Genomic DNA, 27,736 nt, shown 5'->3' on the forward strand with positions numbered 1-27,736 from the left:
GAGGCAAAATTTGGCATCTTTAAGCTTTTCTCCCTCTTAGTGGAGTCAAGGTCAGTGTCAGCCAACGATATAGATCAAGTCTGATACTCTGAATACGCAGTGTATAAAACAATAATAGCACAAGTGTAAATGATGCAAGATAGGTCCATTAGTATAGAGTCCTATACCTCCTAACTCCCTTCTGAGACAAGTTCAAGGGAGAACATTTGGACTAAATCTGTTTCACATTTTGAGGAATATGTCAAGGATTGAATCAAAGCCCTCGTAATATGAATACCAACTTCAGAACTGTCAAAGCAGGTTGACAGTGCAGATTGGAATTCCAAACACAAAACCCTCTCGGCTAATTTGCATGTGGTGCTAATCTCATAATGCTTATGCCTCCATTTTTGTGGTCGTCTCCAAAGTCAAAATGAAGCTGGATATACTTCCAAACAGAATTTTCTGTCGAGATCAATTATATTCAGATTTTCATCTGTTTTCCGAGTCCTCGCTCTCTCCATAAAACCATTTAATGTTATCGTTAATATTTTAAAGTAAGATTTTAACATTCGTCATCATACAATAATACTGGTTACCCTATCTAGTATTAAAGACATGTTTAGGGTGGTTCTCGATAGACCGTGCATTCCAATGGGCATATAAATTTGGATTACGCCACCGCCGTCAGACATTTTTAATGTATAGATGTCTAAAGTCTCACCCGTTACATAATGTAAAATGTTTATATCTAACCCACTTGCCTTCCACTCCACCCTTTTGATCCCAAGTGACAACCACATAGCAGCGAACCAATTGACAGTTAGTGGCTTGTGTGAGGAGCTACAATAACTTCACTTGAATGTTTTTTTTCTCATAAAAGAACAAAAACAGATGAATTCAGTCTCCTTACACCAGTTATACAAAATCCAGATCAAAGTCTTCAGTTCTTTTGCAGGAAAACAAATTGACCAAAAGCCCTTCTGACTGAGATTTACATGCTGTCCAAAGTTTGCGTGGAAGCCCATTTTTCCTGAACAATTTTGGTCAAACTCACTCACTAAAGCACGGAAGTCGCATACCAAAATACATCCATCCACACACAGTTGTTGACTTGCATCTTTTGACACAGAATTGGATGCGTTACATGAAGTGACTAACTCTTCCACGCTGCACATGTAGCGAGCCAGAAGTGTGCCTACACGCAAAGACGAGAAACCTACCACCTACAGCTCTCGTAGGCTCCTCTGTGGGCATTGAATTCAGGTGGGCCACCCACCTCGCTGTGGTGATGAATAAAACAAGAGCCACTTGGAGTGTGTATGTGTGTGTGCGGGGGGACGCCTGTGTAAAGAGCTTCGGCTGATGAGCTCGCTTTCACATGGATTCTACTGGGTGGCACTGTATGACGCCGTATGTAAGCAGGTCGTATGGCCGTGGCAGATGTAAGCACCTCTTTGTGGAATTGTATCATCTGCATGACAACCTGAGACAAAAATGAACAAAAAATGAATTGGACTAACAGTGGTGATGAGCCATGTCTACAGCCAGCTACTGTGCATCAAGAGCTGTTAAATGTTGCCGTTCTTTAATGGACAAAGGGGTTTATGCAAAGACTTCGTCAATGCGACACATTGCTACATTTCATTTTACTGTGGAATCTCAATTCTCCAACACCTTTGAAGCTTGCGCAATTCAAATTTGACCATTATTGGGGGGGAAAAAAAAGCCTTAAATGTAGGACAAATGTGACAAAATCAAACGAGGTGGAAGAGCACCTCCGTACACCCAATTCCAGTCAGCACTGGGGTTAACGCTGGGTGTGTTTTACATTGTCTTTTTCTGACAGGAGGGCTAAAACATTCATTAAGATGAGTAAAAACATTTTGATAATTGGGCCGAATTTTAGCATTTGTAACTTTTACTCACCCTGCCAGCTCTTTGGTATGGTAGGTTGTCTTGTTAAGCATTTCATTCAAGGTTTGCAGGACAAAATGGCTGACGAGTCTTTGCGCAGACAATGTGGAACAGACTGCACGCAACATGTTTCTGGGCTGTCAGGGTACTGCCGTGACTGCCCTCGAGAGAACATAGAGAATGCTATGGTGATTGCTGCACCCAAAGGCTAACATTTTTTGGTGTCGTCAGTGATGGTGTGGGGTGGCATCTTTCCAAGTGGAAAAACAAAGGTCGTCGTCATATGAGACAATCTCAATGCATAGAACTATTGATGAGTTTCTGCAACTACTGGCAAATCTGTACATCCACATTCTGTGCATGAACGCCATCTTTGTTCTTGTTGCTATGTTGTTCCCTGTTGTTTGTTCTGAACGTCGTACCAGGGCAGCACCAAGTGTCGGAGGAAAAATTCCTCGTGTGTTTTTACACACTTGGCCATTAAATCTGATTCTGATCCAAGCAGATAAAAGTTGTCCGCACGATTCAGGGTTTATCAGAGACCACCATCAGATTTTGGGCCTGCTAGCAGTCCTGATGTGTGTTATGGGATCAGCTTGGGCATTTGGTTCTCATTGCAACAGTGTTGGCTCACTTGCAACAAAATGCTGGGATGCGATGTCATGCCATCCCACAAGAGTGTGCGACCAGGCTGTTGACCAGCATGAGGACGAGGTGCCAGTTTGCTGTTGGGTTTGTGGATGGTTCTTACTCATGCTACTGAGGTTTCTGTTAAATAAATACATTGTTAAATTACCAATTGTCTTCCGTTCTCAAATTTTTATATTCTAATCCACCAAATACCAAACAGGAGTCAAAGCTAAAAAAATCAAGTAAGCTGTTTGACATTGGCAGAGTCGATTTGGCCTTTTCGGCGTTTTCCATACAAATCTGGCACAATTTCTTTGTTCCTATTGCCATTGGGTGCACTGGTCTCTGTGCAGGGATTGGTATTAACCGACTTTTTCAGAACAAAGTATTCTGACTGCTTTCGTGCAAATTTTTCTGTTTGAGACGTTTAACAAGAAAAATCCGTGAGTGAAGACATGCACCCTACGCGTGGTACATGTGATCACAAGAAAGGATGGACTTATTACAGAATTAAGGTGTATGCAGAAGTCTAGCAATTTAAGCAAGTCAAGTTAATGCAGCGCGGAAAATCTCATTTAATCTTTTCCGAAGCTACCCGCTTTCAAATCGTTAACAATTGAAATGAAAGGCGGAAGCCGGAGCGCAAACCCACAAGAGCGGAACATCCAGTCATCATAGGTTTGCTGGTTCACAGTACCAACCTCTGCACCACTGCTCTGCCCTCACACTTGTGAAGTGGCAGAGAGGTATAACGTGACGCGGCATGTGCTGTTGGGTACACAAAAGCGGCTTAAAAACCACATCTTCACAAATAGTCCCGAGTGTGAACGGCCTCTCTCTGTTAGCTGTGGAGTCTATTCCCCCACTGCTTTAAAGAAACAGTCCCGAAGCGCTGAACCAGTCCCAGAGAAGACCATTCTTCCTATTTTACTGCCATGGAAAGGTGTGCCATAAGAATACTATCCTTGTTAATAACGGCGTGTTTTTTTTTTTTTTTTTCATGCAAAAATACAACAAAGCAGAGGGGGTCCTCAGTTGAGGAGGGTTGGATACCGTAGCAAGCTACTCATTTAATGGGTTTATGGCCTAGTAGCCTTTTTCTTGGATATTTGCTGTAAATATGACTTTGCATTAGAGTAAGATAGTGATGAGTCTAATCTATGAACAAACTCGGGTTACCCTCCTCCAGAAACAGAACTACATTTTAAAGTCCGAACCCCGTGAAGCTCTTTGTTGCAGTGCTGATGATTTTGGAACAAAAACGGGAGCAACATTTAGTATGGAGCCGGTATGGCTACAAATGTTTGTGCCGGAAGGCTCCAGAGATGGAAATCAGCACAAATCTAATAGGATCCTTCCTTTTGAAAATAACAATGCGCCATTCATCATCTGTATGCATCTCCTCCGTGTGCTTTCTCTCCACTTGCAATGCATTTTTCTAAGCTTCGGCATTAATTCAGTTGAAAGTACCACGGAGGAAAAATAATGAGTGTAAGATGGATGTATATAAATAAATACAGCCTGTTGGTGCAATCACGGTTGTTTTTGAGGATCAATGGACAGTTCAGTGGAATAGGAGTTAGGCGCCTCACACTTGTTTGGATCTTGCCTAGGGTCTTGTCAATCAAAGTGTTATATGCTGTATGTGTTCTCCCCGTCCATTTGTGGGTTTTGCAAGGGTAATATGGCTTCCACCCGCATTATCAAAGCATCCACGTAAGGTTCATTGATGACTCAATTGGCCATAGGTGTGATTGTCAATGGTTGTTGCCTTGTATCTGCCCTATTACTGGTTGATGACCGGTCAAGGGTGTACCCCGGCTTCTTGCCCAAAGTCACCTGGGATACGTTCTAGCTCACCTGCCACCTGGAGCTGTGTAGAAAGTGTTTGGTATCATGTCCTTTTTCCTCTTTACTGCCATATATACATTGCCATAATGACTACTCCAAAATCACTGCAATGGATTTTTATTTTTTCTGCATAAAAAAACACAGAGTGATGCCATCATCTTGTGCTTATGAAGGAGCCTGTCGTGCTCCCTTGTAATTAACCGGGAACAATAAAACATTGCTATTCATTACAAGCCCGTCATGACTACCTGACCTGTATTTAAAACAGGCAAAAAAAAAAACAAAAAAAAAACGATAATCCTCTGGAGTTTCTGAGAGACCCCCCCAGGACTGCCCCCTCCTAATCGGTTTACAGATGGAGGAGTTTTATTATGTTCTTTATGACTTTTTAACTGAGCCTGTGCGTGTACATTAGTAATAAATAGGACTCGTCGTCCGTGGTGGCGAGAGATGACTGAGTAGAGAACTCAAGGGATGTGAACTAGATTCACGTAGGTGAGTGGCACCTCCAAAGTGGAACGCGATCTGGTTCCAGTTTTAACAAGTTCCCCCCCCCCCCCCCACCTGAAACAATATATAGATCTGTACGTTTCAGTCCGCTGTAAAATCTTAAACTCAACGTTCGAAGTAAAATTTTTCCATTTTAATATTCAAGTAAAAATGCTCATGCTTTGACGGATAAATGTGTTTGACGTCCATTAACTTAGCATTTGCCTGGCAACATTATTGTTGATATGATTGATTGAGATCTTATGAATTGTATTAAGGCATGATGGCCATCTCGATTCCAGCCTTCTGTGTGGCGTTTGCATGCTCTCCTCGTGCTTTCGTGTGTTTCCTCTGTGTACTCATGCTACCTTCCTCATTCCAGGGTGTAGGTTCATCAAATACTCTAAATTGTCATAAAGTAGTAATTTTAGGGTGATTTTTTTTGTTAATCTGTCAGAGCCCTACGATTGGCTGACAACCAGTTACAGGTGTCACAAGCTTAAAATCAGCTCACCCTACAACCAGAGCACCATCGAAAATAGATTTAATTATTGTACGGTTCATTGTAGACAGAACCTACATCACAGGAATATCAATTTCCAATCCTATGCTAATAATTGCCTTATTTTTGGTTCTCTTCTTTCGTGGTATCACAAAAAAATAAAAACAAATAAATGCTCACTTAGCTGATGTCTCCTGGGATTTGCCACTGTCACACTCGATGATGATTTGAAGTTTATGTTGGGCTTTAAAGCTTTTTGAAGCCCGAATGTATACAGTGAGTGGATCTGAGGGACTGTTGGGTGTGGAGGTTTTGTTTCCAGATGATAAACCAGGGTGCAGGAAAAATGAGAACAACTCTGCAGCGCCGCTATGTGAGTGTGTGGGCAGATGAGAGGGAAAAAAAGCTTGAGAAAAAGTTAATTTGACAGCGAGGAATAAGGTGAATGCCACATTGATCCAATCAGTAGCTTCTCTAATCATATATGTATTGTATATTTCAAACAAATCTCTGCTGCCTATTGTGTACAGACGAGCTTATTATGAGCGGTGCCTGCATGCAGGCAGACGTAGGCGCTTCTATTTGGGTTCTTTTCTTATACTCGCTTCTCTTTGTGGGCACAGTCTCTGTATATTGCTGTATTTCTTGCTAAGTAGAGTATAGAGTGAATTCCCAGCTTCAGCTGCCTTCGTCGAGATCAGGGAGGATGGCTATTTAGACACTGATCTGCTTCTGTCGGGAAGCCCCCAGAGTCTGCGATGACTATATCGCGGCGTGGAAGACAAGAGGATGGGGTGGGAGAGTATGAGGAGACAAAGAGAGTGATGGCAGTAACAGAAGATGGTCATGACTGGAAGGGAAGAGGAGGGCTGCAAACATGTGGGTTGAGAGGATGAGGAAGAACAAGTCTGTGGATGTGCCAACATTTTTCTATATTACTGCTATTGCAGCATATTGGTCTAATGGTTAGCATGCCTGCATCGCACTACTGAGGTTTAAATTTCAGTTTCTTCCATCTTGTGGAGAATTCCACTCAAATCAGCTTGTTTTGTGAAGGCAGTTCTGTCACATGTACTACTTCACACCCTGTTGATGCTTTCGATACGATCACAACCAGGGTGGGGGAACAGCAGGTTTCGGAAGGGTGAGTAAAAATAAACCCCTCGTGAATGGGGACTTCAATCAAAAGATGACGACTAAGTCATTTAGTGTGTGGGTTAGCGCACTGACCAGGTTGTAGGCACTGTTGCCTCACTTTCTCACCACAGGTTTGGGTTGTGAATCGTGGCTCTGTCCTTAGCATTGTTACAAACCTGAATTATAATGATGTTGGGAGTGTGTAAAATCGAAATGAAAAGAGAATACAGTGATTTGCAGATCATTTTAAAGCTATAGTCAGTTGAATACACAAAGAAATTTGTTCAAACAAACTTTTTTTTTAATACAATAAATGTAAATATTTGCTCAATTTTAATTAAATGCCTGCAATACATTCCAAAAAAGCTGGCACATGGGAACGTTTACCACTGTGTTACATCATTTTTTTCTTTTTAATAACACTCAAAAAGTGTTTGGGGACTGAGGACATTAATTATTGAAGCTTTGTAGGTGGTATTCGTTCTCATTCTTGCTTGATGTAAAACTTCAGTTACTCAGCAGTCCTGGGTCTCCATTGTTGTATTTTTATGCCATATCATTCCAAAGAGTTGTTTTAATAAGCATGGATGTCCCTGTAAAAAAAAAAAAAAAAAAGTTGCTTGGATGGCAGCATGCCTTGCTCCAAAACCTTGTATGCACCTTTCAGGATTAATGATTATCTCACAGATCTGCAAGTTACCCATGCCTTGGGGACTAACACACCACAATCCCATCACACATACAGGCTTTTGTACATTTCACTGATAAAGATTGAAAACATCCATTGATCTTAAACCCCCCAATCGGACAAGGAAAAACTCAAAATCCAACTTTTGGAGAAAAGAAGAAACCCTGTCTATGTAGTGTGCTCAATTGAATTTCATTGAAAAGGATTTGCAAATGATTGTATTCTGTTTGTATTTACGTCCCAACTTCATTGGAATTGGGATTTTTAGTATGCATGTTCTTCCCATACATGCACATTCCACATTCCAAGAACCTTTCAGGTCAACTGAAAACAACAAATAGTCGCCTTAAATTGGAACGAGGAGTACCAAAATAATAACAGATAATTCATGAAGTACTACTTCACCTGTTCGCTTTATCAGATCACATGCAGAATCCTGTGCGTTGTTATTTTGAACGTTTGAATAACTGACAGCAGCTCACATTCAAAGTTTTGAGACGCTCGAGGGATTTGAATTGTTGAACTCGACTTTTAGATTATTTCAGTGCTGCGCCAGGCAGAGATAATACACCGTTTGTGCAGGAGTGAGCCAGCACTTTAGCGTCTATGGAAAATTGTTTGCCATATCCAAAGTCGACCTTAGATGCGCCACGAAATCGCGAGATTGGGTAGGATGGAATATGAATATGAATGGCATGGAATTATCTGGGTACAGGCATGTTAGTTAGGTTAAGTGAAGAGTAGAATGTGCCCTGCGATTACCTAGCGACCAATCCAAGGTGCACCTCACCTCTCACACAAATTCCGTTGGGATAGATGGATTGGGATAAATGTCTGGAAAAGAAGACTATTGTATCACTTCAGGGAATATGTGCACGCGTGGAATCCTTCAGTTGTATCGCTCCCTGACACGTAATATGACGTTTGTGATGTGTACAAATCTGTACGTCTCTTACCAGCGCTTCAGGCCTAATCCTCCTCAGTGTTCAGAATTAATCAAAAGAGTCATCTTAAAGGCACACAAGGTTCTTAAACCGTCTGACTCCGGTGCTTGACAGCTGGATTTCAAGGTTTGATTCTAATGTGGTTTGCGTTTTTAACGTTAGTGTGTACCAGAATGTATTGTTTTTTGTACCTTAATGGGGTTTAAACTTTTAACAAAATTAGGAAGTACCTCAACAGATTCTTTTATTCCTGCATACATTTACATTTCTTGTTAATTTTCTTTTAATTTTAATCCATTCTTATACAAAATGTTACAATGGAACCAAAACAAAGTTTGACCACAGTCAATTTTGTGACAATGGTCAACCTCAACTAGACATTGAACGAATAGTTTTCCTTTGTCATCAATTCATCTATTTATTCAGTTTCTGTTCATTAGTTTGTGGGTGGACTGGAGCCTAACCTTGATAACTTTGAACGTAAACCCTGGACTGGTTGTCAACTAATTATCGAGAAATTTTCCCACTGAGATTAATTATATTGAATAATTTGTTCCGCCGAGTCCGAAGTGTAACATCGTACAACGAGATGATTTTTTTTTTTTCAACATTACAAATGTAATCTAAAACTTTACAACACAATTAACACCCTACATTCTGATCCCGAGTGACAAGCATATGGTGGGTAATGCAGGAAACGTATGTACAGCCGTCACCTAATATCAAAGTACTTTGATAGCAAAACGTTGGTTGAGAGTTAGACAATGAAAAACAGTCCTGTATGACTTCATATCACACACAATCAGAAGATGTCTACACAGTATGGACAGTGGACAAACTTTTTTCATTAAAAAAAAAAAAAAACTTTTTCCAATAATGTGCAGTTTAGCTGGATGGGGGCAAGGGCATTTGTGATGACTTGATTAAGAGAGGTACAGTAATTCCTAGTGGACATTTACCACCTCCGGGGACTGAAAACGTTATTAAAATTGACTCTACTTCAAGTCAGCCCAATGTCAAAAAGTACAAAAAGAGACACTTTATCCTTGTTTATGATAGTCTCTGCGATTCCAAGAAACAAGCTTTTATCTTTCACGAACCTCTCCTCTTATGTCTGGATAGAATGTGCACTGCACCACATGTCATTCTAGCAAGAAACGGGTACATGTCCTTTTGAGCCGGTTGATCCAGAAGAAGAATGACACTTTGGGTAAATAATGGCGTGGAAAGAAAGCGGAAAAGTGAGGAGAACGTGCTGGAGTGCTGTTTAAATGGGGGGAAAAAGAAGAAGAAGAAGAAGAAGAGAAGGAGGAGGGGAACAAAACCTGTTGAAGGAAATTGAGGGCCCGGTGGAAGACTGCTGGAAGAAAATGAATAAATGTAAGAGAGAACTATGAAGCAAAAAAAAGGAGAATAAAGAGAAAAGGGGTGGCTGCATTTAAGGCAGGAAGAAAGAAATCTTAGAAAAGGTTAACTTGTGAGAGGCATGGCGACAAATGAATAAAAATGACGGACGAAGCCGTTATGTAAATTCTCTTTTTGTAGGGAAAGCAGAATGGAGGAGTCGCACTGTTGTCAAGGGTACCTGTAAAGATGAACCGTTTTATCCAAAGCAAAAAGCTGTCGTATGCTGACTGACCCAAGAGATGAAGCAATGTGCCGCAGTGCATTCAGACTGCTGTGCAATGAAAGGAAGAAGAAGGAAGCTAGGCTAGCAGTTAGCATCTAGTGACATCGCTGCAGTGCAACTCTTGTCCTCGTCATTTGTACTCTGGTGAGCACCGTTACAATAGGTGGACAACCATTTCTGGAGTAGCTGATCACCATTATATTAGGCATCATTCTTCTTTAGTCCATAAAAATATATTTCTTACATACTGATAAATTTACTGTTTTTGTTTTAGGATTCAAGGTTTTTTTTATTTGGGAATCTTCCATTTAGTAGAAAATTTACAGCTAGCCCTTTGCAAGCTATAATCCCAAAACATTTAAAGTCCTTCCAAACATCTTCAAACATTGCTGTACCCATAGAAATAGACTGCAGTACATCAAACGAGTTCCAGCTAAGCAAGCGATGCGTGATATATCGTACCTGTATATTTGTGTCTGCAATTCTGAGGATTATGATAAATAATTACTGTAGCGAAGCAGTCAGGTGTAAAAAGTGCAAAGCACAGGAGTTACATTGATGATGGCAACACTCTTGAGGCGGCCTGTGCTGGTATAAAACTCGGCTGCTTCTCGGCTGCTGGGGACAAGGGATGTAGCGGTTCTTTTTTGCCATCTACTGCGGGTTTGGTTGATTAGATTTTTGCAACCAACTGCAGGCCTATCCACGTTTTGTCTCAATTTAAGAGAGACTATATTCCAGTAAACATCATACATACAATAGACAGTGTTTGGACAACCCATCGGTGCTCCGAGGTTTGATCCATAATCCTAGAATTCTAGGACATAAATGCAGACAGGATCTGAGTGTTTCCGTACCCAAGGTGGAGACTAAATTAGCCTTAATACACCTTCACGCTACTTGAAAATCTGTCAGTGTAATCTTGGGATACTTCAGATAATTGTGCTTTTGCTGACTTTGGTCAGAAAGCAGCTCAAAACTGGATTATCTTCCTGTGTAGACTGCCTACCTAGTAATCCTCTGATTTGCCACCTTAACTAGACCCCGAACAACCGACTGCTAGCTTGGGTGACTTCAGGTGACTTCTGTCCTTTACTTAAGTGATCTGTCTTGAGGTGAATTGGTTACTTCCGGATCGTGCTCAAGCTGTTGACTAATGACGGAGAGGGTGAGGGGCACGCTGTAGAGACTCCACCCACGTACAGTTCATTTATGTGAAAGGAACCAAAGCCAAAGCTTTCAGCATTAGCGCTCCGCAATGTGCGAACGAGGCCGGGCTCGACTCCTTCAGCGGAAAAGAGACATTCTGGCAGTAACGGCGACCTTGGTGGAGCTATGATGACAGCGTGACAAAGGACTCAGGGTGCGAAGTGAACTATGACTGGAAATTCCTCCCAACTGCTCACCCCCTTAACGATAGCGCAAATTAATGTAGGAACCCGTAATGAAAGAAGGTGAGAGAGGTTGGAAAGGAGAGATTTCTCAAGTGCAGTCGTCAGGTTACCTTGGGGATTTCTTTATTAATACGCTGAGGGATACACTGTCTTTTTCGCTGTCATTAATTCTGCGTACACCTGGTGCTGTTAGTTTAAATATATACAGTAAACAGCACAAGATGCAATTTTTACAAGGAGCAGACAAATGGACCCTTGGTTATACAAGAAAGAAGTGTTTCCGACGTTATATATGATGGAAAAACGCAAATTAATATATGAGGTCTATAAAAACTAAACATTCCCCATATTGTGCATCGTTATTATCTCAATCTTTTATTTACTTCCACCCGGTGGTTTCAAACTGGGGGTGTGGCATTATGATGATGATGGGGTGGGGTGCGGGTCAACCATTAACTATCATGAAAACGTTTCATTATTAATTTACACCCGATTGTTGTTATTGATTCCCAAGGAATAATGTTTGAAAGCGGTGGGGGAGGGGGGGGGGTGCTCAGTCCCCCCCGGCTGAAAAAAATGTCAAGATGGGGTCGGTGGTGCCGGTCGCTTAAAATTTCCTCAACAAAAGTGGGGTGTGCCAAAAATAGTTCTTCTTCTGATCTTTTCCACAATTTGGGGTCACGTTTGTACATAGATGAGCCTTCTCCAATTTTAAGGCTCATTTTCTTTTAAGTTTTGCCCTCGTATTGAACAGATTTCCTCCCTGACTCCAACCCTCCTTATTTATCCAGGGCTTGGACGGACACTCAGTTGAGCTGACTTGTCTTCCCCACAGGCTAGTATTGGTTTGAATTTTGGTTTTTAATATCATTTGGCCTTCATCTGCATTCTACCATATTACAGAGAAAATGAATGCAGATAAATCGACGTGCAAGTGGCTGCGTGTGAACTGTGGCCGACAGCAGCTCTTGCGTGTGTGTGTGTGTGTGTGCGGGGGGGGGGGGGGCTCATTATATTTGTGTTTTATTATGCTGTAAAAACCCATAAAAATGAATGCTCTGAGCCACTCATCTACATAATCTAGAGACGCTTTCCATGATGGTGATTTCAATGACATAGTTGATGAAGCACGTCCAATCTGCGCATTTACGCTGCATTTACATTGGCAGATGAAAAATGCCTTTGGAAGAGGCCTGATTCCGATCTGAAACTGAACATGCATTCCCCCTCTGCCACCCTTTCACCCTGCCAAAACACGTATCCTGACTCTGCCACTTGAGAGCAAACGCAGAAAAAACTCGCTGTGTAATCCCAGCCTAAAAATATCACTAGTACTTGTATTTATCAGTGTTTTCACCAAAATGGTACAACTTCAGCCCCATGATGAATCTTGCCTGTCTTTTTCTGCTGTCCCTGGGCCGATTTATTTCACCCATACAGGACCACAACCTCGCCCATTCTCATGTCTTTCAACAGCCACCAACGTGTTCATCATCCAGCCAAGACTGCATTTGGGTTTGTTGCTCAACCTGCTGTCCATCTCCCCCGCGGATGTGTCCATAATTCTTGTCTTATCCGTTAGCGTATACATATTACCGACCGACGGGTTCGCTACATTCCCTAAACGGTTGGTCCAATGAGATACAGCGTCACGACCATGTCATCTAAGGGACCTTGGAAAATACGGAGGACGCCTGAATGGATCCCGACAGGGGTTTGGATTGGCAGCTGTCGCTGCCGCCACCACCATGTGACTGCCTGACTGAATGACTTCAATGGAAGCAATAATGTGAAGCGCTTTGAATATAAAAGTACTTGCACCTATTCAAATGCAGTCCATTCATTAAGTGTTCTTAACTATAGTTGTCAGTGCAAAATAGTATATTATTTCATTTCAACAATACGGAAAGGCTTGATGTGCTTAAGAGCCATCGGGTACAAGATTGAGGGCTTCGCTTAGGGCTCCTACAAATCAACCAGCAGGAACATAATAGGCGTGTCTTTATGCAAAGTTGTCAAAATGTTTATTGGCATACTCTCCGCCTGTGAATTTAGACACAACAGATCTCTCTCTCTCTCTCTCTCTCTCTCTCTCTCTTTCACAAAGGCTGTCCATTCTTGTTGAAAACTTCGGAACTTGTCGTTTTTTTTCTTTGAGGGAACTTTGTCAAAACCGTTTCCTAAATTAGTTATTCCGACCCGATCGGCGTTCGACCGTTCTGCGACAGTGCGCATAGACTGCCACATTAAACTTCGGCAACCCCCACTAGGACAAACTATCTCTGCATCGTTTGCGTTGCCTGCACGAGAGAAATCACATGTACAGCATGTGGTTATGATGGGCTCTGTGAACCACATGCATCCATCAAGAGTCAGGTCGCGAGCGATAAGTTTCCGACCCCTGCACTACACCATCAGTGACTCTGTTAGTAAAACAGAACAAAAACTTCTTTTTTCTGTTGCCAACCCCAACTCCCTCTCCTCCTCGTGGCTTTTAATTTCACTGTCACCCTCCCAAGTCCTTTTAAAGCTGCCCAAGGACAAACACATTTATTTTCCTGCTCCTTATCAAAGAACAAACAATGAAAGGAATAGTAAAGCACTTGAACAGTGGACGTTTGATCAATGCTTCTCAGTGAAAACAAATTAGGCACTGCAGTTTCTTTTTTTTTTTTTTTTTTTTTTTGATGTTGCATCCATTCAGATTGCCCAAACGGCGCTTTGTAAATCCACAGACTGTGCCATTCAACCTGTATAAGAGGTTTGTTTACCAGTTCATCTCGTCTCTTTGTAGTCATTTGTCACTCACTACAATAGTTGACTCAACAGGACTTGTGTACGTTGCGCTCAAATGTTCGATCCCATGCACATTTGCATTTCATTTAGGGCATTAAGACAACAAAGAATCACGGTCCAAATATGTTGACATCTATTTCGGATGCAAATTTGACTGACCAGACCATGACCTTTCAAATCGTCATAATATGAAGAGAAACACAAAGCTGTAGCCTGTACTGTGTTGGCATTTGTTTATTACTTCAAGCAACAATGGAACCACATTTTGGGAGTCCTTCCTCCCCCCAAGGAGGACTTTTTCTGTGGGCTTTCATGTCTAATTCATAATTTGTCGCTGCAAGGACATAATGCCGCACTTGGAACCGTAAGTACCTCTAGTTGCTGCCTTAATAATATTAGAAGAAAGGAATGTGGATGAAATATGGAATGTAGGATGTGCTACCTTTCCGGGTATAGAAGAAGACCGAACATGTAGTTTGGACTCTTTATTAATGTTCTGTTACGTAAACTTAATTTTACAAAATCAATGAATATGGTGTTCATGTGGATGTTTGCAGTTTCCTCTGATCTGGTCAAAATAAGGGGCTACGGCAAACGGTGAGCTTTTATTGTTTGGTTACAGGTTAGATGTACAGTTGGTCTTGGGTGTAAGGGATAATGTTACAGTCCAGGGTTCACTTTAGGTGTAATATTAATAATACCTTTAAATACACATCCCATCCAAGTGCATTGATGGACTTAAAGCATGCGTTAAACAAAACAAGTCCAAGGCATAGGAGTTAAGGTTAAAATTTAGGTAAGAGGTTTGAGGTTTGAGTTCGGTGTTAAAGACTGAAATTAGAACGGGGTTAGGGTTAATCCAGGGTTATGGGATTAGACCTCAAGTATTAGGTTTAGGATAGAGTTAGGGTTAGGGAAAAGAATAGAAGTTAGTATTCTGTTAGCAAAATATGTTTTGATTCTGCTTGTGGTTTACTAACAAAAGGAGGTTGAGAGATTTTCTCAGACTCAATGTGTGTGTGACATGGCGTCCCAACTGTATCAGCCAGCGCTTAGCGTGGGGGATTTACAACAAGATGGTCGACTTAGTACGCGGCGTGGTTTGAGCAATTTCACCACAAGCCACCGCTCATCGATATTGCATTGTTATCATTAAAAGAACAAATGCTCAATCAGAGTAAAGGTGTTTACTGTGGCCAAGTGCTGATGTTTCCCATTATTGAAGGATGCATATTTCATGAGGGCTTCTGATGAAGCAGCAGTTGATTTGAAGTTTACGGCTGCCTTCAGACTGCAGTCGCATTTCAAACTTGGTGTCCTTCCGAAGGTTAATTAAATCTAGTGCAAAGTGAATTAGGACACGGTATCAGGTTGTCGATATGCGGTTCAACACGTTTTTTTTTTTTTTTTTGTATGGATATCAAAATGATGAAAATAGAAAGAATCTGATGGGGGGGGTAAGCAAGTCAGTATCATAAATCTTTCAATAACTGCAGGTAATTTACATAAGTAAATAATATGTAATCCATTCATTTTCTATTCTGATTATACTCACTTGGGTTGCGGGTGAAGTGGAGCTGTCTTTGGGCGCGAGGCCGGATCCACTCTTTAATGGTTGCCAGCCTATTGCAGTGCGCATACACTATCTTGCCAACAGTATACTCTCACAAGCCTTGACTCAGATATGAATTTCAGTGACATCAAAATTCTTAATCCATTGGTTTTAATATGACATCAATCCACCCTCTGCAGTTATAACGTCTTAAACTCTTCTGGAAGGTTTTCCACAAGGTTTAGAAGTGCGTTTATGGAAGTTCATTTTTCCAGACGCGCATTTGTTAGGTCGCACACTGATGCTGGGTTGGATTCAGGTTAGGCTTGTGCGGACCATTCAAGTTCAGCCACATCAAAATCTCTCATCTGTGTCTTTATGAACTTTGCTTCGGGCACCAATGCACACATCTGAGAACAAGAAGGGGACCCATTTCTAAACTGTTCCCATAAAGTTCAAAATGTCCAAAATATTAGCCCCATAGCTCCAGTGAAAGGAACTCAGCATGCTTCTGCATACCAAGAGATTCTGGACAGTCAAAAAGTTTGGGAATTACCCTTTCCTGTTCTTGCACAAAGCAAGGTCCAGAGAGTCATGGATGAGAGAATTTGGTATGGATTATCTTAACTGGCCCGTCCAACATCAGTGTGTGACCTCACAAATATGCAAGAAGAAAAGTCCAAAATGCCAAGTTTTCCCACAAGAGTAGCCAAACATCATATTTTAATATGATGTTAAAATCATACAGTATGTGAGTCGAGGAAGGTGAGAAAATATTTTAGCAATACAGCGTATATTGAAATAACGTTTCACGCCCACGTTCGCAATTTAGAGTCTTCATTAACATAATGAGCATGTGTTTTGGAACGTGGGAGGAACCAGAGTACCTGGGGGGGGGGGGGTGGAAACCCACGCAAGCCTGTTTTACAACCCCTAACCTCAGCGCTGTGAAGGAGGTGTGATATTTTCTTTGCCGCCATAAAATAAATAGTTTCATAATAACTTCAACACTTTAAACAACCGATTTTTCTTTGTAGTCTTGTTGAATACGCTCACGTTCCGCTCCACAGACTGATGTGACCAAAACTGGACCATGGCCAAACATGTACAGTTGTGACCCTGTATCAGGTTTTGAAGCTCCATGTGCAACACACTGTACCGTATTTGTTTTTTATTAAACCACGAAAAAAAAAACAGTGCCGTTTTCAAGGAAGAATTGAATTGCCAAAAGAAGCAATGACAGGAAGCAGGCACCCGTAAAAGATGGAATGCGCATATTTTGGATTGCTGTTGGCAATGATCAATCACTCCACTCAATGACAGAGATGCGTCATGCTTTGCTTTCTATATAGCCACAGGTACTTATGAAATTATAAATAAATTCGAGGCACATCACAGTTATCCCTTTTTATCCAGGCACGATACATTCCGTCTCTGTCTGTGTTGAAATTATTTTCCGTACAATTTCAATTGTGTGATCACATACTGGTCAAGATAGTTTTTGGCCAAATTATGCATTTATCAACTATGGATTAGCTACTTGCTAGAAGATGATATCATGCTAATATTTTCGAGATTTTGTACCGTTTCCCCAAAGCATTATCTTCCTATCCACTGTGGGATTTCGGAGCCATTGGCTTTTGCGTTGCGAGCGTGAGACTCTTCTCATTGAGCAATAAAAAGACCAATTACAGGCACAGCTCTGCCGACTTAATCAGTGAGTGTAACCTTTCTGGTTATTAATATAACCCGCAGTGGATTACGCACACGCACACACGCTCATACTATCCAGTCATTGCAGAGCAGTGCGCCTCGTCTAACGCAATCAGTGGCCCTGTGGTTTCCGGATATGTAATTAATGAAAGGCTACAAGGAAATCTGTATATTTTGTCTCGTACTGTATAATCTGCGCGATAAATCAACACACAAAAGAAGTCGAGATTTTACTCCTCATCCTTCTTTTGCGTCCCTGACAGGCGCCATCTTTGACGAGTCGGCGCGGAAGGACGACGAGGTGTTCCGCCTGGCCGTGGCTGACCTCAACCTGAACAACGAGATCCTGGAGACGGAGAAGATCACCATCTCTGTGGAATTCGTGGACGGGAACAACCCCTTCCAGGCCGTGCAAGAAGGTACGGGGTCCTGCTTTGTTGTCGCAGTTCTGATGTTTCGGCCATTTAGAATTAATCACTTTATTCTTGTGACATTACATATTACTTTATTCTCATACAATTTTAGATTTGTTTCATATATGTCTTGTAGTTTCAATGATTTTTTTTTTTGGTCTATTTTTGTAAAATCATCAAAACTGTAACAAGCACTATTTTACTGAAAGTAAGATTCCTTATTATTTATAACTCCTACGTAATATCCAAGGCAACACATAAAAATGATCTTTTTTTTCCTTATAAACTCAGAAATTACTTATTGACTTTTGCTCGTAGAACCACTTTATTTGCTCCCTCTTCATTTATTTATTTTACTTATTCTCCTATTCTGATTTCATCATTTTTGTGTGTGTGCCTCAAAGCAGAAAATATATTTTTTCCTGCTAAAATGGACACTTTATTCTCTCACGATTGTGACTGCATAACTTTATATTTGTAATTATTCACAGCTTTGCTTTTTCTGCATCACTTTTGTGCCTTGTTGCGCCTTTGGAAGAACTGTCGCAATTCAAAAAGTGCAATTTAAATATCACCGTCGTCTTGTCAAGTTTATTTTATTCTTGTAGATATATTGCTACTTTGACCTTCCATACTGTTTCTTTCCAAAATGGCTTTAAAAAAAAATCCTGATCTGCTGCTTTTAATCTCAATTCGGGGAGACAAAATGTTCTATTTATTTAGATTTTGAACGTTAACGCCAGCCCTCGATGCCCTCAAGTGATTCGCGTTTATGGGTTGCACAGTGAATACAGCTTGGCCTTCCTTCCCGTCGCCTGGTGCTGAACAGACCGCCACTTTGTCTGCCAGTCTCACTGATGGCCTGCCCTTCTGTATTTGGCTCAATGGCTACACGGCTAGCAAACACTTGCCCATGTTGGTCAAGGGAGGATGGGACCATTCAGAAGTAGAGTCAAAAGACAAATGCGCTGCTTATTCCACTTCCCGGTTGTCTGTAAAGTATTTTTCATAATGCCTGGAAAATCTCCATTTTTTTTTTCTTCTTTTTTTTTTTCCTCTGGGACATTCACATTGTTTGTCTGATTAGTTTAAACCGGAAGAAATGTAGAGTTAGATTATGAGTAGACTACTGTAGAACCTCCAAAGTCCAACAATTTGCACCAGAATCTTCTGGAAAAATAAGACTCAAAAGCAATGTTCCCTCAAAATTTTTTTTTACGTCTGAGCAAACACACTAAGGCCGTGAGCGCCCCCTTTGACCTCTGTGAGCAACATCAGACGTACGCACTGTGGTCAATCAGTGTCATCAAAGTTACATGGCTCATTCAAAGGTTCAGATTACATTCCCATCAAAGTATTTTTAAGAACAATGTTTGTGTTTTTGCAAATTTACACTAAAAATGTCAACAGACAAAAAAAAAAAATACATTGCCAACCAAACCAAGCCAACTATGAACTATTAATTTGAAATGTCGCTTCCAACTTTTGTTTCATTTATTTATTTATTTTTAACCCACAATGATATCCCCGTCTGTTTTTCTTGGTGTAAAACTGAATTATTGCTTGCAGAATATCTTTAGCAATCCATGTTGAAAGCTGAATGATGCTCCCAAACAGTTTTAGGGTTAATGTTATATTCCCTCCTATATTTAAAATACAGAATTAGCTTTTTGGGCACTGTATCGTCTGTGCTTTTATCCTCGATCAGCTGTGCCCAGGTAGAATTTTTCCATTACACACCAATTGTAATCACCACTTTAAGAGTGGAGGGGGCGGAGTCAAGTAAACCAGTAAGTAGAGTGTGTGGCACGGTGTGGCTGGGCAGCAGCTCTTTGTGAGAGGCAGTGTGCTGCCCGTTATCAAAAAAAAACAAAAACAAAAAACGCCAGACTGTAGTTCACTGCGCTAGAGCTCTTTTCATCTGTGCTGAGTGTGTGCGCAGATGCGCAGTTGCGCAGCTTAGAGGGAACATTGGTCAAAAGTCAAACAAAATCACTGTGTATTACATCAGTGTGCATTATATCTGTAAATTTCTGAAAACATCAGCTCAGTGAGCATCTTTTTTTTTTTGAAGAAGAATGTTCATCTGGCAAACTGCATGTGCCATCGTCCCACAGGGCAGATTGGAAATCCTGGTTAGAAAGAAATGTTCACTCATAAATAAAAATTTTGCTCACAACACAGCAAAAGAGAGAAACAAAATCAAACAGGTGACTGCTTGTCACCCCCAACCGTGCACCGCCGTCCTTACATGACAGTTCGGAATGTTGAAACGGTACTTGAAAAAATGTCCGTCTATTTAACAAATGTGCTGTGCATTTTCTATGGCGGAAAAGTTGAAAGAGAATGTTGAACATTGGAGCTTTCACTCTCTGTGAAATACAAAACCTCCCCAGAGTATTTCCATCATACGAGTGCGGGTCATAAAAAAATGTCACCATATAACAACGGCGCTGCCTAACTGGATTTTAATTCGCAGAGAATTATCTGTTTAAATGCTTTATCCAAATGATTTACTGCACTCACGTCCCTGAGGGTTTTTCATGCGGTCTTTCTTTGTGGGTGTCATTATGAGCATTAATGCATGGTGGGCCGTGCCACTTTCTCGCTTGTTGCTGCTTAGTTGATCTGCTCCTGTCACTTTTATTTACACATTACTCCCCACAGCCCGTCCTGTATTGCCATAGTAACGCAATACTTGCAGAAAACAGGTGGTGTGATATGTGTGTGAGTGTACGTTTGTGTGTGGCATGCGTGTCAGTGTGTCAATGTCGCTATTGATTAAAGCAATGAGGATCTCCTAATTGGATAACCTTCTATGGAAGGCAGGAGGCGTGGAAGTGGTGAGCGAGGGAGGGGGGGGGGGAGACCCACGGGGGTGGGGGTGGGGAGACGGCAATTCGATAGTTGTCTCTGCTTATTTTTCATCTCCGCTTAGACTTGACACACACAGGGCACATTTTACGTGTAGCCACATGTACAGTGAAGAAAAGTATTTGAACAGCCTGCTATATTGCAAGTTCTCCCGCTTAGAAATCATGGAGGGGTCTGAAATTTTCATCGTAGGTGCATGTCCACTGTGAGAGAGATAATCTAAAAAGAAAACTCCAGAAATCATGATTTTTTTTTTTTTTTTTTTAAATTTGATTTTTTTTTTTTTTAATTTATTTGTGCGATACAGCTGCAAATAAGACGGGCCTTGACATGTGCTGGTTTCAGCAGGCGGACCTTCCGTGCCATGCATGATTTCAAACCATGACGTCTGAGTGTATTACCAACAGTCACCTTGGAAACGGCGGTCCCAGCTCTTTTCAGGTCAATGACCAAGTCGTGTCATGTGGTCCTGGGGTGCTTCCTCACCTTTCTAAGGATCACTGAGACCCCACGAGGTGACATCTTGCATGGGTCTCCACTCCGATTGAGATTGACGGTCATGTTTAGCTTCTTCCATTTTCTAACGATTGCTCCAACTGGGGACCTTTTTTCACCAAGCTGCTCGGCAATTTCTCCGTAGCCCTTTCCAGCCGTGTGGAGTTGTATAATTTTGTCTCTGGTGTCTTTGGACAGCTGTTTGGTCTTGACCATGTTATAAGTTTGAGTCTTACTGATTGTATGGGGTGGACATGTGTCTTTATGCAGCTTACGACCTCACGCAGGTGCATCTGATGCAGGATCATACATGGACTTTTATAGACGGACTAACAGGTCTTTGAGGGTCAGAATTCTTGCTGATAGACAGGTGTTGAAATACTTATTTGCAGCTGTATCACACAAATAAATCGTTAAAAAAAATCATACATTGTGATTTCTGGATTTTTCTTCTAGATGATCTCTCTCACAGTAGACATGCACCTCCGATGAAAATTTCAGACCCCACCATGATTTCTACGTGGGAGAACTTGCGATATAGCAGGGTGCTGAAATAGTTATTTTCTTCACTGTATACACAACAGTCGTGGCAACATTTCCTGTTCCTGTAAAAGTCCCTGCATGAAAGCGGCGATGTTGTGCACGACAGATTCACAGAATCTCGCATGAAAGGCTTGAAGAATAAAAGTGCTTTCATTTGCGGAGGCTGCACTGCGGATGGACCGCGAATCTGTAATTCCAACCAAACTCAATGCATCGCTGTTTACCTTTTGACTTTATGATCGTAGGGCTGTCAAAATAGTGGAGTGTGTTTGGGTGTTTTTTTTGCACGGCTGTGCCTCTGCGACAGAAAGAAAACCCACGCTAGGACGGTGAGAACATGCAAACTCCATACAGGAGATTCAAACCATGAACCTCTTCACATACTAACCGTGTTTCCCATAAATATTTATGGTCATTGTTATCAAATCCAGTTCTTCAAACAAATTCATGACAAATATCATCACGAATTGTAAGTCAAGCAGGTGTCATTGTGTTTGACCTTGCAGGTTGGAACCCACAAAAAGAAAATCCCGGCGCCGAGCGAGGCATGGAAGTCACCCAAATGTTCAGATTCTGCTGAGAATTTTTTTCCTCTTTTGATCTTTACGCGTAGCCATTTGTTGACATGATTGAGAACGAAAAGATTGCGGCGGCGAAGGGGAGAAATGCTTCACTTCCGAAGCTCAATTGTCATGAAGGCTGAGTCGAAATGGAGTACGCGAGTAATGATGATAGAAATGCTTCATCTTCCCAAGTCTTTAATTAAAGTTTCAAAGGATTAGCGTTGGTGGGGGGGGGGGGGGGGAATAATAATAATAATAATAATATATATATATATATATATATATATATTGTCATCTTTTCAGTTTATCAGTTGTGGCAGTGGAACTGGAGAGGAATTATGCGGCATAGTGCTCAAGTCAGCATGAAGTGAGTGCCTTCGGGCTGTAGGAAACACAAGACTTTGAGTGTGATGTGAATAACTAAATGAGGCTTTGCTGTCTTGATGGGTACACAGTCGGCATGTGTGCGCTGGAAAATCAACTTTTTAAAGGGCGGCACAGGGTAAATATAACCTTTTACGTTGGTTATTTATTGCCTTCCCTTTTTATTCTACCTTCACAACAGCATTAAAAAAAGTTTTTTTTCTCTCTCTATTATGCCAACTTATTGTTACAACTATTATATTGCTATTTATTTACATATTTATGATGCATAGTTTACATTTGCTCATTTTAAAATAATATAGAAATAGTCCTTGTTCCTGGCAACTCTTTTGTATTTCTTGCATCTCATAGTGTATATTTTAAATTCTTTTAAATATATCCCGCGACCCTTGTGACGATAAAATAGATGGATATTTTAAATGTTAGAATTTTAATGGTTATTGTAGTTATTTTTATGTATTTAAAGATTTTATTTTTTCTTTGACCTCCAACTCTTTATGTATTTAAAGATTTTATTTTTCTTTGACCAACTGTTTTTAAATAATGAATGAATGTGTGTTTTTCTCGACAAAATATTATATTTCTATCCATCCATCCATCCATCTTCTTTGCCGCTTATCCTCAAGAGGGTTGCGGGGAGTGCTGGAGCTGTCACCGGGCAGAAGACTGGGTACACCCTGAACTAGTTGCCAGCCAATCACAGGGCAAATAGAGACAAACATCTGCACTCACAATTACACCAACGGGAAATTTCGAGGGTCCAATTAATGTTGAACGTTTTTGGGATGTGGGAAGAAACTGGAGTGCCCGGAGAGAACCCACGCAGGCACGGGGAGAACATGCAAACTCCACACGGGCGGGTCCGGGTTTGAGCCCGGGCCCTCAGAACTGTGAGATCAACGCTTCACCAGCTGACCCACCGTGCCGCCATTTTTTTTTTTTTTTATATATAACTACCTTTTTTTTTCCCCAGTGTGAAATGCATTGGTAAGAATCCAATTGAAATAACGGGCAAGAGATATTGAACAATTTTGGACCAATTCACCAGCGCCCGTGTCCGTCAATTATGTAGTTCTGAGTAAAATGGGTCAATCAGTAAGACAAGTCCATCATCAGATTTCAAGTTTGCTCAAGAGCCGACACGGTTCCCCGTCCTCTTTTTTCCTCCTGTGTACATTTCTCCAGCCTGGCCGCTGCAGCCGTGAGCCTTTTTTGTCTTGGCACACGCTCAGCAGGCCCTCTCGTGAGGCCGACGTGGGGTAGATTTGCGTCCGAGGCCCGTCTTACACCTGACATTTGTGTACCTCCGCTGGCGGAGCTCACCGCGCGCCACTTTGATATTTGCTCGTCGGCCGCTGTCGATGTCGACCCGTATTCTCAATCCTGCACCGAGCATCCCCGGGATTACGGCCGAGTTTTGTGTTCTCGTTCGTGCTCGGTTTTCTCTTCAGGAACGAGTCGGAAGCGTCACAAATTCACTTCACTGTTCGGGAAGCGGTACACGAGGCCAATTTTCAACATCCGGGGTTGAGTCTAGGTGCTGTCACTAGCTCGTCTTTTTAGAATCGATTCTCCTATTAAATCAAATGATCAAATAATTGATTAATAAACCTCCACTGTGACTGAAAAAACAAAACTACGTTGATTCCCGTTTGGTGACTGTCGTCTATTGTTATACAATTCTGGCTGTTTTTCCCATACACATATAATTTAGTCACTGATAGGAAAGTCATACAAGATGTGTGACTTTAAACAGTCAACGTGGCATCCTTGTATAAACCAATTAGTCATAGCAGTATCATATCTGTATACCTGCCAATCCAAATCAGGCATGCTACCAATGAAGCACTTTTACACTTTTACGGCGCTCTTTCACGCATTGTCTGGCGGCGGAAGGGGTTCAAATCTCCCGATTGATTGACAATCCACAATCAAGGTCCTCTCATGAATAAAAAGCCCTCAACGGTCGGCTGACTGCGCGGGAGGCCTCATTTGAATGCCCATTTTGTGGCGGTCTCGTTAGAAGCCAAGGAAAAAAAAAGTCACAAGCTGAAAGCCGCTGTCACTTTTTGGATTTATAGCATGCCATAACCAGTCTAGCCAATTATTCATACATTTAGATCAGATTTTAGAATGTTGTGTAATTTAATAAATTGTTTGAAAAAAGTCACATTATATGTTATCCCCCGTAATAATGTCATGTTTTTTCCAAGAAAGATTCAAGTTGATGACAAATGCATTTTTATGATTTTTTTTTTAATATAACATTTATTTTATTAAGTTGATTTATTTTCTGACTGCGGCACGGTTTATCAGCTGGTAAAGCGTTGGCCTCACAGTTCTGAGGTCCCGGGTTCGATCTCAGCCCCGCCTGTGTGGAGTTTGCATGTTCTGCCCGTGCCTGAGTGGGTTTTCTCCGGGCACTCCGGTTTCCTCCCACATCCCAAAAACATGCAACATTAATTGGACACTCTAAATTGCTCCGAGGTGTGATTGTGAGTGCAACTGATGTCTGTCTCCATGTGCCCTGCGATTGGCCGGCGACCAGTTCAGGGTGTACTGTGCCTCCTTCCCGTTGACAGCTGGGATGGGCTCCACCACTCCCCGCCACCCTCATGAGGATAACCAGCTAAGAAAATGGAGAGATCGATGAATGATTCATTTTACTAAGTCATTTTCTGACTTATTTTTAGGACCTTGACAATTTTTTCTTTTTTTTTTTTTTTTTTTACAAGAACAAATTTCATGCTGGCTCTTTGTTGTATTTTACAAGAAAAAAACAACGTAATAAACTTTAAAGCCAATTTATCAAACATGTAATAAAAGAAAAAAGTTGTTTCCAAGACACATGTAATGTTTTGTCTTGTGAAATTGAAAGTGCATTTGATCAATTTATGAAAAAATGTTTGTAAAAATGTCGTATTCAAGTCATATTTATAAAAGACAAAAAACACTCGCGCACTATTTCCCGCTTGATAAATTGAAGCGAAACTATTAGCGGCTGTCATTTATTTCCCAGATTTCCTCATCCGTTTCCCAACTTTTCTCAGAGCCATCCTTCTTTTTTTTTTTTCTTCCCGTTGTTTTTGAGCCCCTCTGACTTTTTTTTCTTCTCTTCAATTGGGATGAGCGTGACAAGTCTTTGGCAGTGGTTTCCATTTGGACCTCTTACCTTTTCTGAGCAAGAAGCGACGTGCTGTTTTGTGCGGCGGAATCCAGCAGCTGACAGCTGGGAACGAACCAGCGGGACTTTTTGGAGAGTGCGCGTCCATGCGTGCACTCGGTTTGAGGGTGATCTGTCGATGGGGGTCGCTCATTTGCATAGTACAGCTCTATTGAAACGTTTCCTTCCTGCCCTCGCTGAGCTTTGACTGTCACACAAACTCCCTCTTGTGCTTTTTGACTGCCAGCTTTCTTTTGCCTTTGTCACTCTTAGGAAAAATGCAGGCCCATTTTGAGGGCTTTCCCAAACTGAGAACATTTTACAGATCTGTTCACGCGAGAAGCCAGTTTAAGCGCATTGTAGGCAGATCTTCTCACAACTGACCTGCAAAAAGTCTCCGTGACCCAAACGCAGGAAGTCTTCCATTTTGGTTTGAAGCAGCCATTTTAAGGTGATATATGTATTTTTTTCCTTTTTCTGGAATTTTTGGCTTTCCCCTGGGTTTCTTCAAAGTTTGCTACCAAAATTTGAACCACGGACAGATGGGCTGTGCTAAAATGGCAGAAAGCTTCCGTTTTTCGCCATTGTTTGTGTGGAACATGGTGAGAAGATTGACTTTACAAAGTCTAAAGTGTGAGGACGGTCGTGTCATGGGCGTGGCCAGGCCACTGCTCTGGGCGGTGCCACTTCTGCTGTGTTGCATTCGGGACACTAATTGACCAAGCACTTAAGTGGTGAATATGTCACCGGCATTTGACACTTCGTTGCGCATGCTTCAGTGCATTCTGGGATACTCCGCTACAGTGCGTAAGTTTAGTGTAGAGCGGTCCCTTGTCATAGCGAGCCTGTGCCTCTTTGGTTTGACCACGTCTTGTCATGTTTCTTAGTTGGGCCTCATAGTCATCGGACCTCATGTTTTTGGACCTTGCCCCTAGCCAAGCGTTTTTCTGCTTCCGCTTGTTTTGGACTGCCTTTTGGTGTTGACCTATTTTTGGAATAAAACCCACACTGTACATTATGCCTTTGCCTGGGAGTCCTGCACTTGGGTCCACCCCCGTGCCTCTGGTTTATGACGGGTCCTGCCATCACCATAAATACACTAATGAATACATTTCATGATAGAATACAATACTTTAATACTGTAAGGGTGTTCTTTTTCCTGTTTGGTGTCTGCACGTGCCAGATTGTATTTAGTGATAACTAAACCATAACTTCTTCACAGCTTTTGTAACTAAACGAGGTTGCTGCATTTCTTTGTCTTTGACATCTTAAGGCATATCTAACAGTTTTTAATGTTATCTAAAATGATGAACAGTTAACAGCTAGGTGTCGAACAGCTGACAAAAACGTTGCTTGGCTTAGTTCTATCAGTTCCTTTGTCTCAACATTTTGAGTTCATCTGATGTAAGTGTAAATGATGGAATTGTCAATTATTTGTCACTGTCTGATGCTAATTTAGTTAAGCTACAATTCCAAATTTGTGAAATAATTGGATTCCCTCCGCTCTCATGCCTGTAGTGTTAAGTATGTTGCAAAATAACTATTGAAAACAATTTAGAATTTAAAAAAAATGCATGAACATCACAGATACGGCTTGAACCAGAAACACCCTTCCAATTGCATTGGATGTTTTTGCACTTTCTTTATGGGATCAAAAAGTAAATTCGCATGGTTTTTGGTGTAAATGAATCCAAGCTATTTTTTCCCCCCAGTCTCGCTTTTGTTGTCATTGCTGGACTCTCTTTGGAGGATTCTCGGTACCCGCTTCCCTGTCAGTCAGCGTACTCTGTTGCCATAGCAACATCTCCAACCACTGTCCTTGACAAATGCGTGAAGTGCCTTAATCACCCAAGTAAGACTGACACGGAGGCAAATGTGGTCAGAGGAGGAGAGAGATGAAGAGTGTGAGAAGAGAATTCCACTTGTTTGGCGTTGCTCGCCAACCCAAGCATCCGCACCTCTTTCCTGGTTATACAAAGTAGCAGGGTCAGATGTGAAGGGGGAAGTCAGATAAAGCAAGCTCGTTAATGAATCGCCTTGGGAGAGCTGACACAGTGCCGCCAACCTCTGTCGCGTACA

General features: G+C 41.5%; 1 protein-coding gene across 6 annotated transcripts in view; it reads left to right on the plus strand.

Annotated features, from left to right (window-relative positions):
- grid2 (glutamate receptor, ionotropic, delta 2) overlaps nucleotides 1-27,736 on the plus strand; it is a 491,233-nt gene that overhangs the window by 74,110 nt on the left and 389,387 nt on the right. For all 6 annotated transcript variants that reach the window (XR_009794537.1, XR_009794538.1, XR_009794536.1 and 3 more), the window contains exon 2: nucleotides 17,486-17,641. Coding sequence is in view for 2 of the 6 variants with exons in the window: in XM_061816592.1 (XP_061672576.1) it covers nucleotides 17,486-17,641 (156 nt within the window). In the remaining 4 variants the exon portion in view is untranslated. The remainder of the gene's footprint in view (nucleotides 1-17,485; nucleotides 17,642-27,736) is intronic.

Source organism: Syngnathoides biaculeatus, chromosome 4 (assembly GCF_019802595.1).
Source record: "Syngnathoides biaculeatus isolate LvHL_M chromosome 4, ASM1980259v1, whole genome shotgun sequence".
Lineage (NCBI taxonomy): Eukaryota > Metazoa > Chordata > Actinopteri > Syngnathiformes > Syngnathidae > Syngnathoides > Syngnathoides biaculeatus.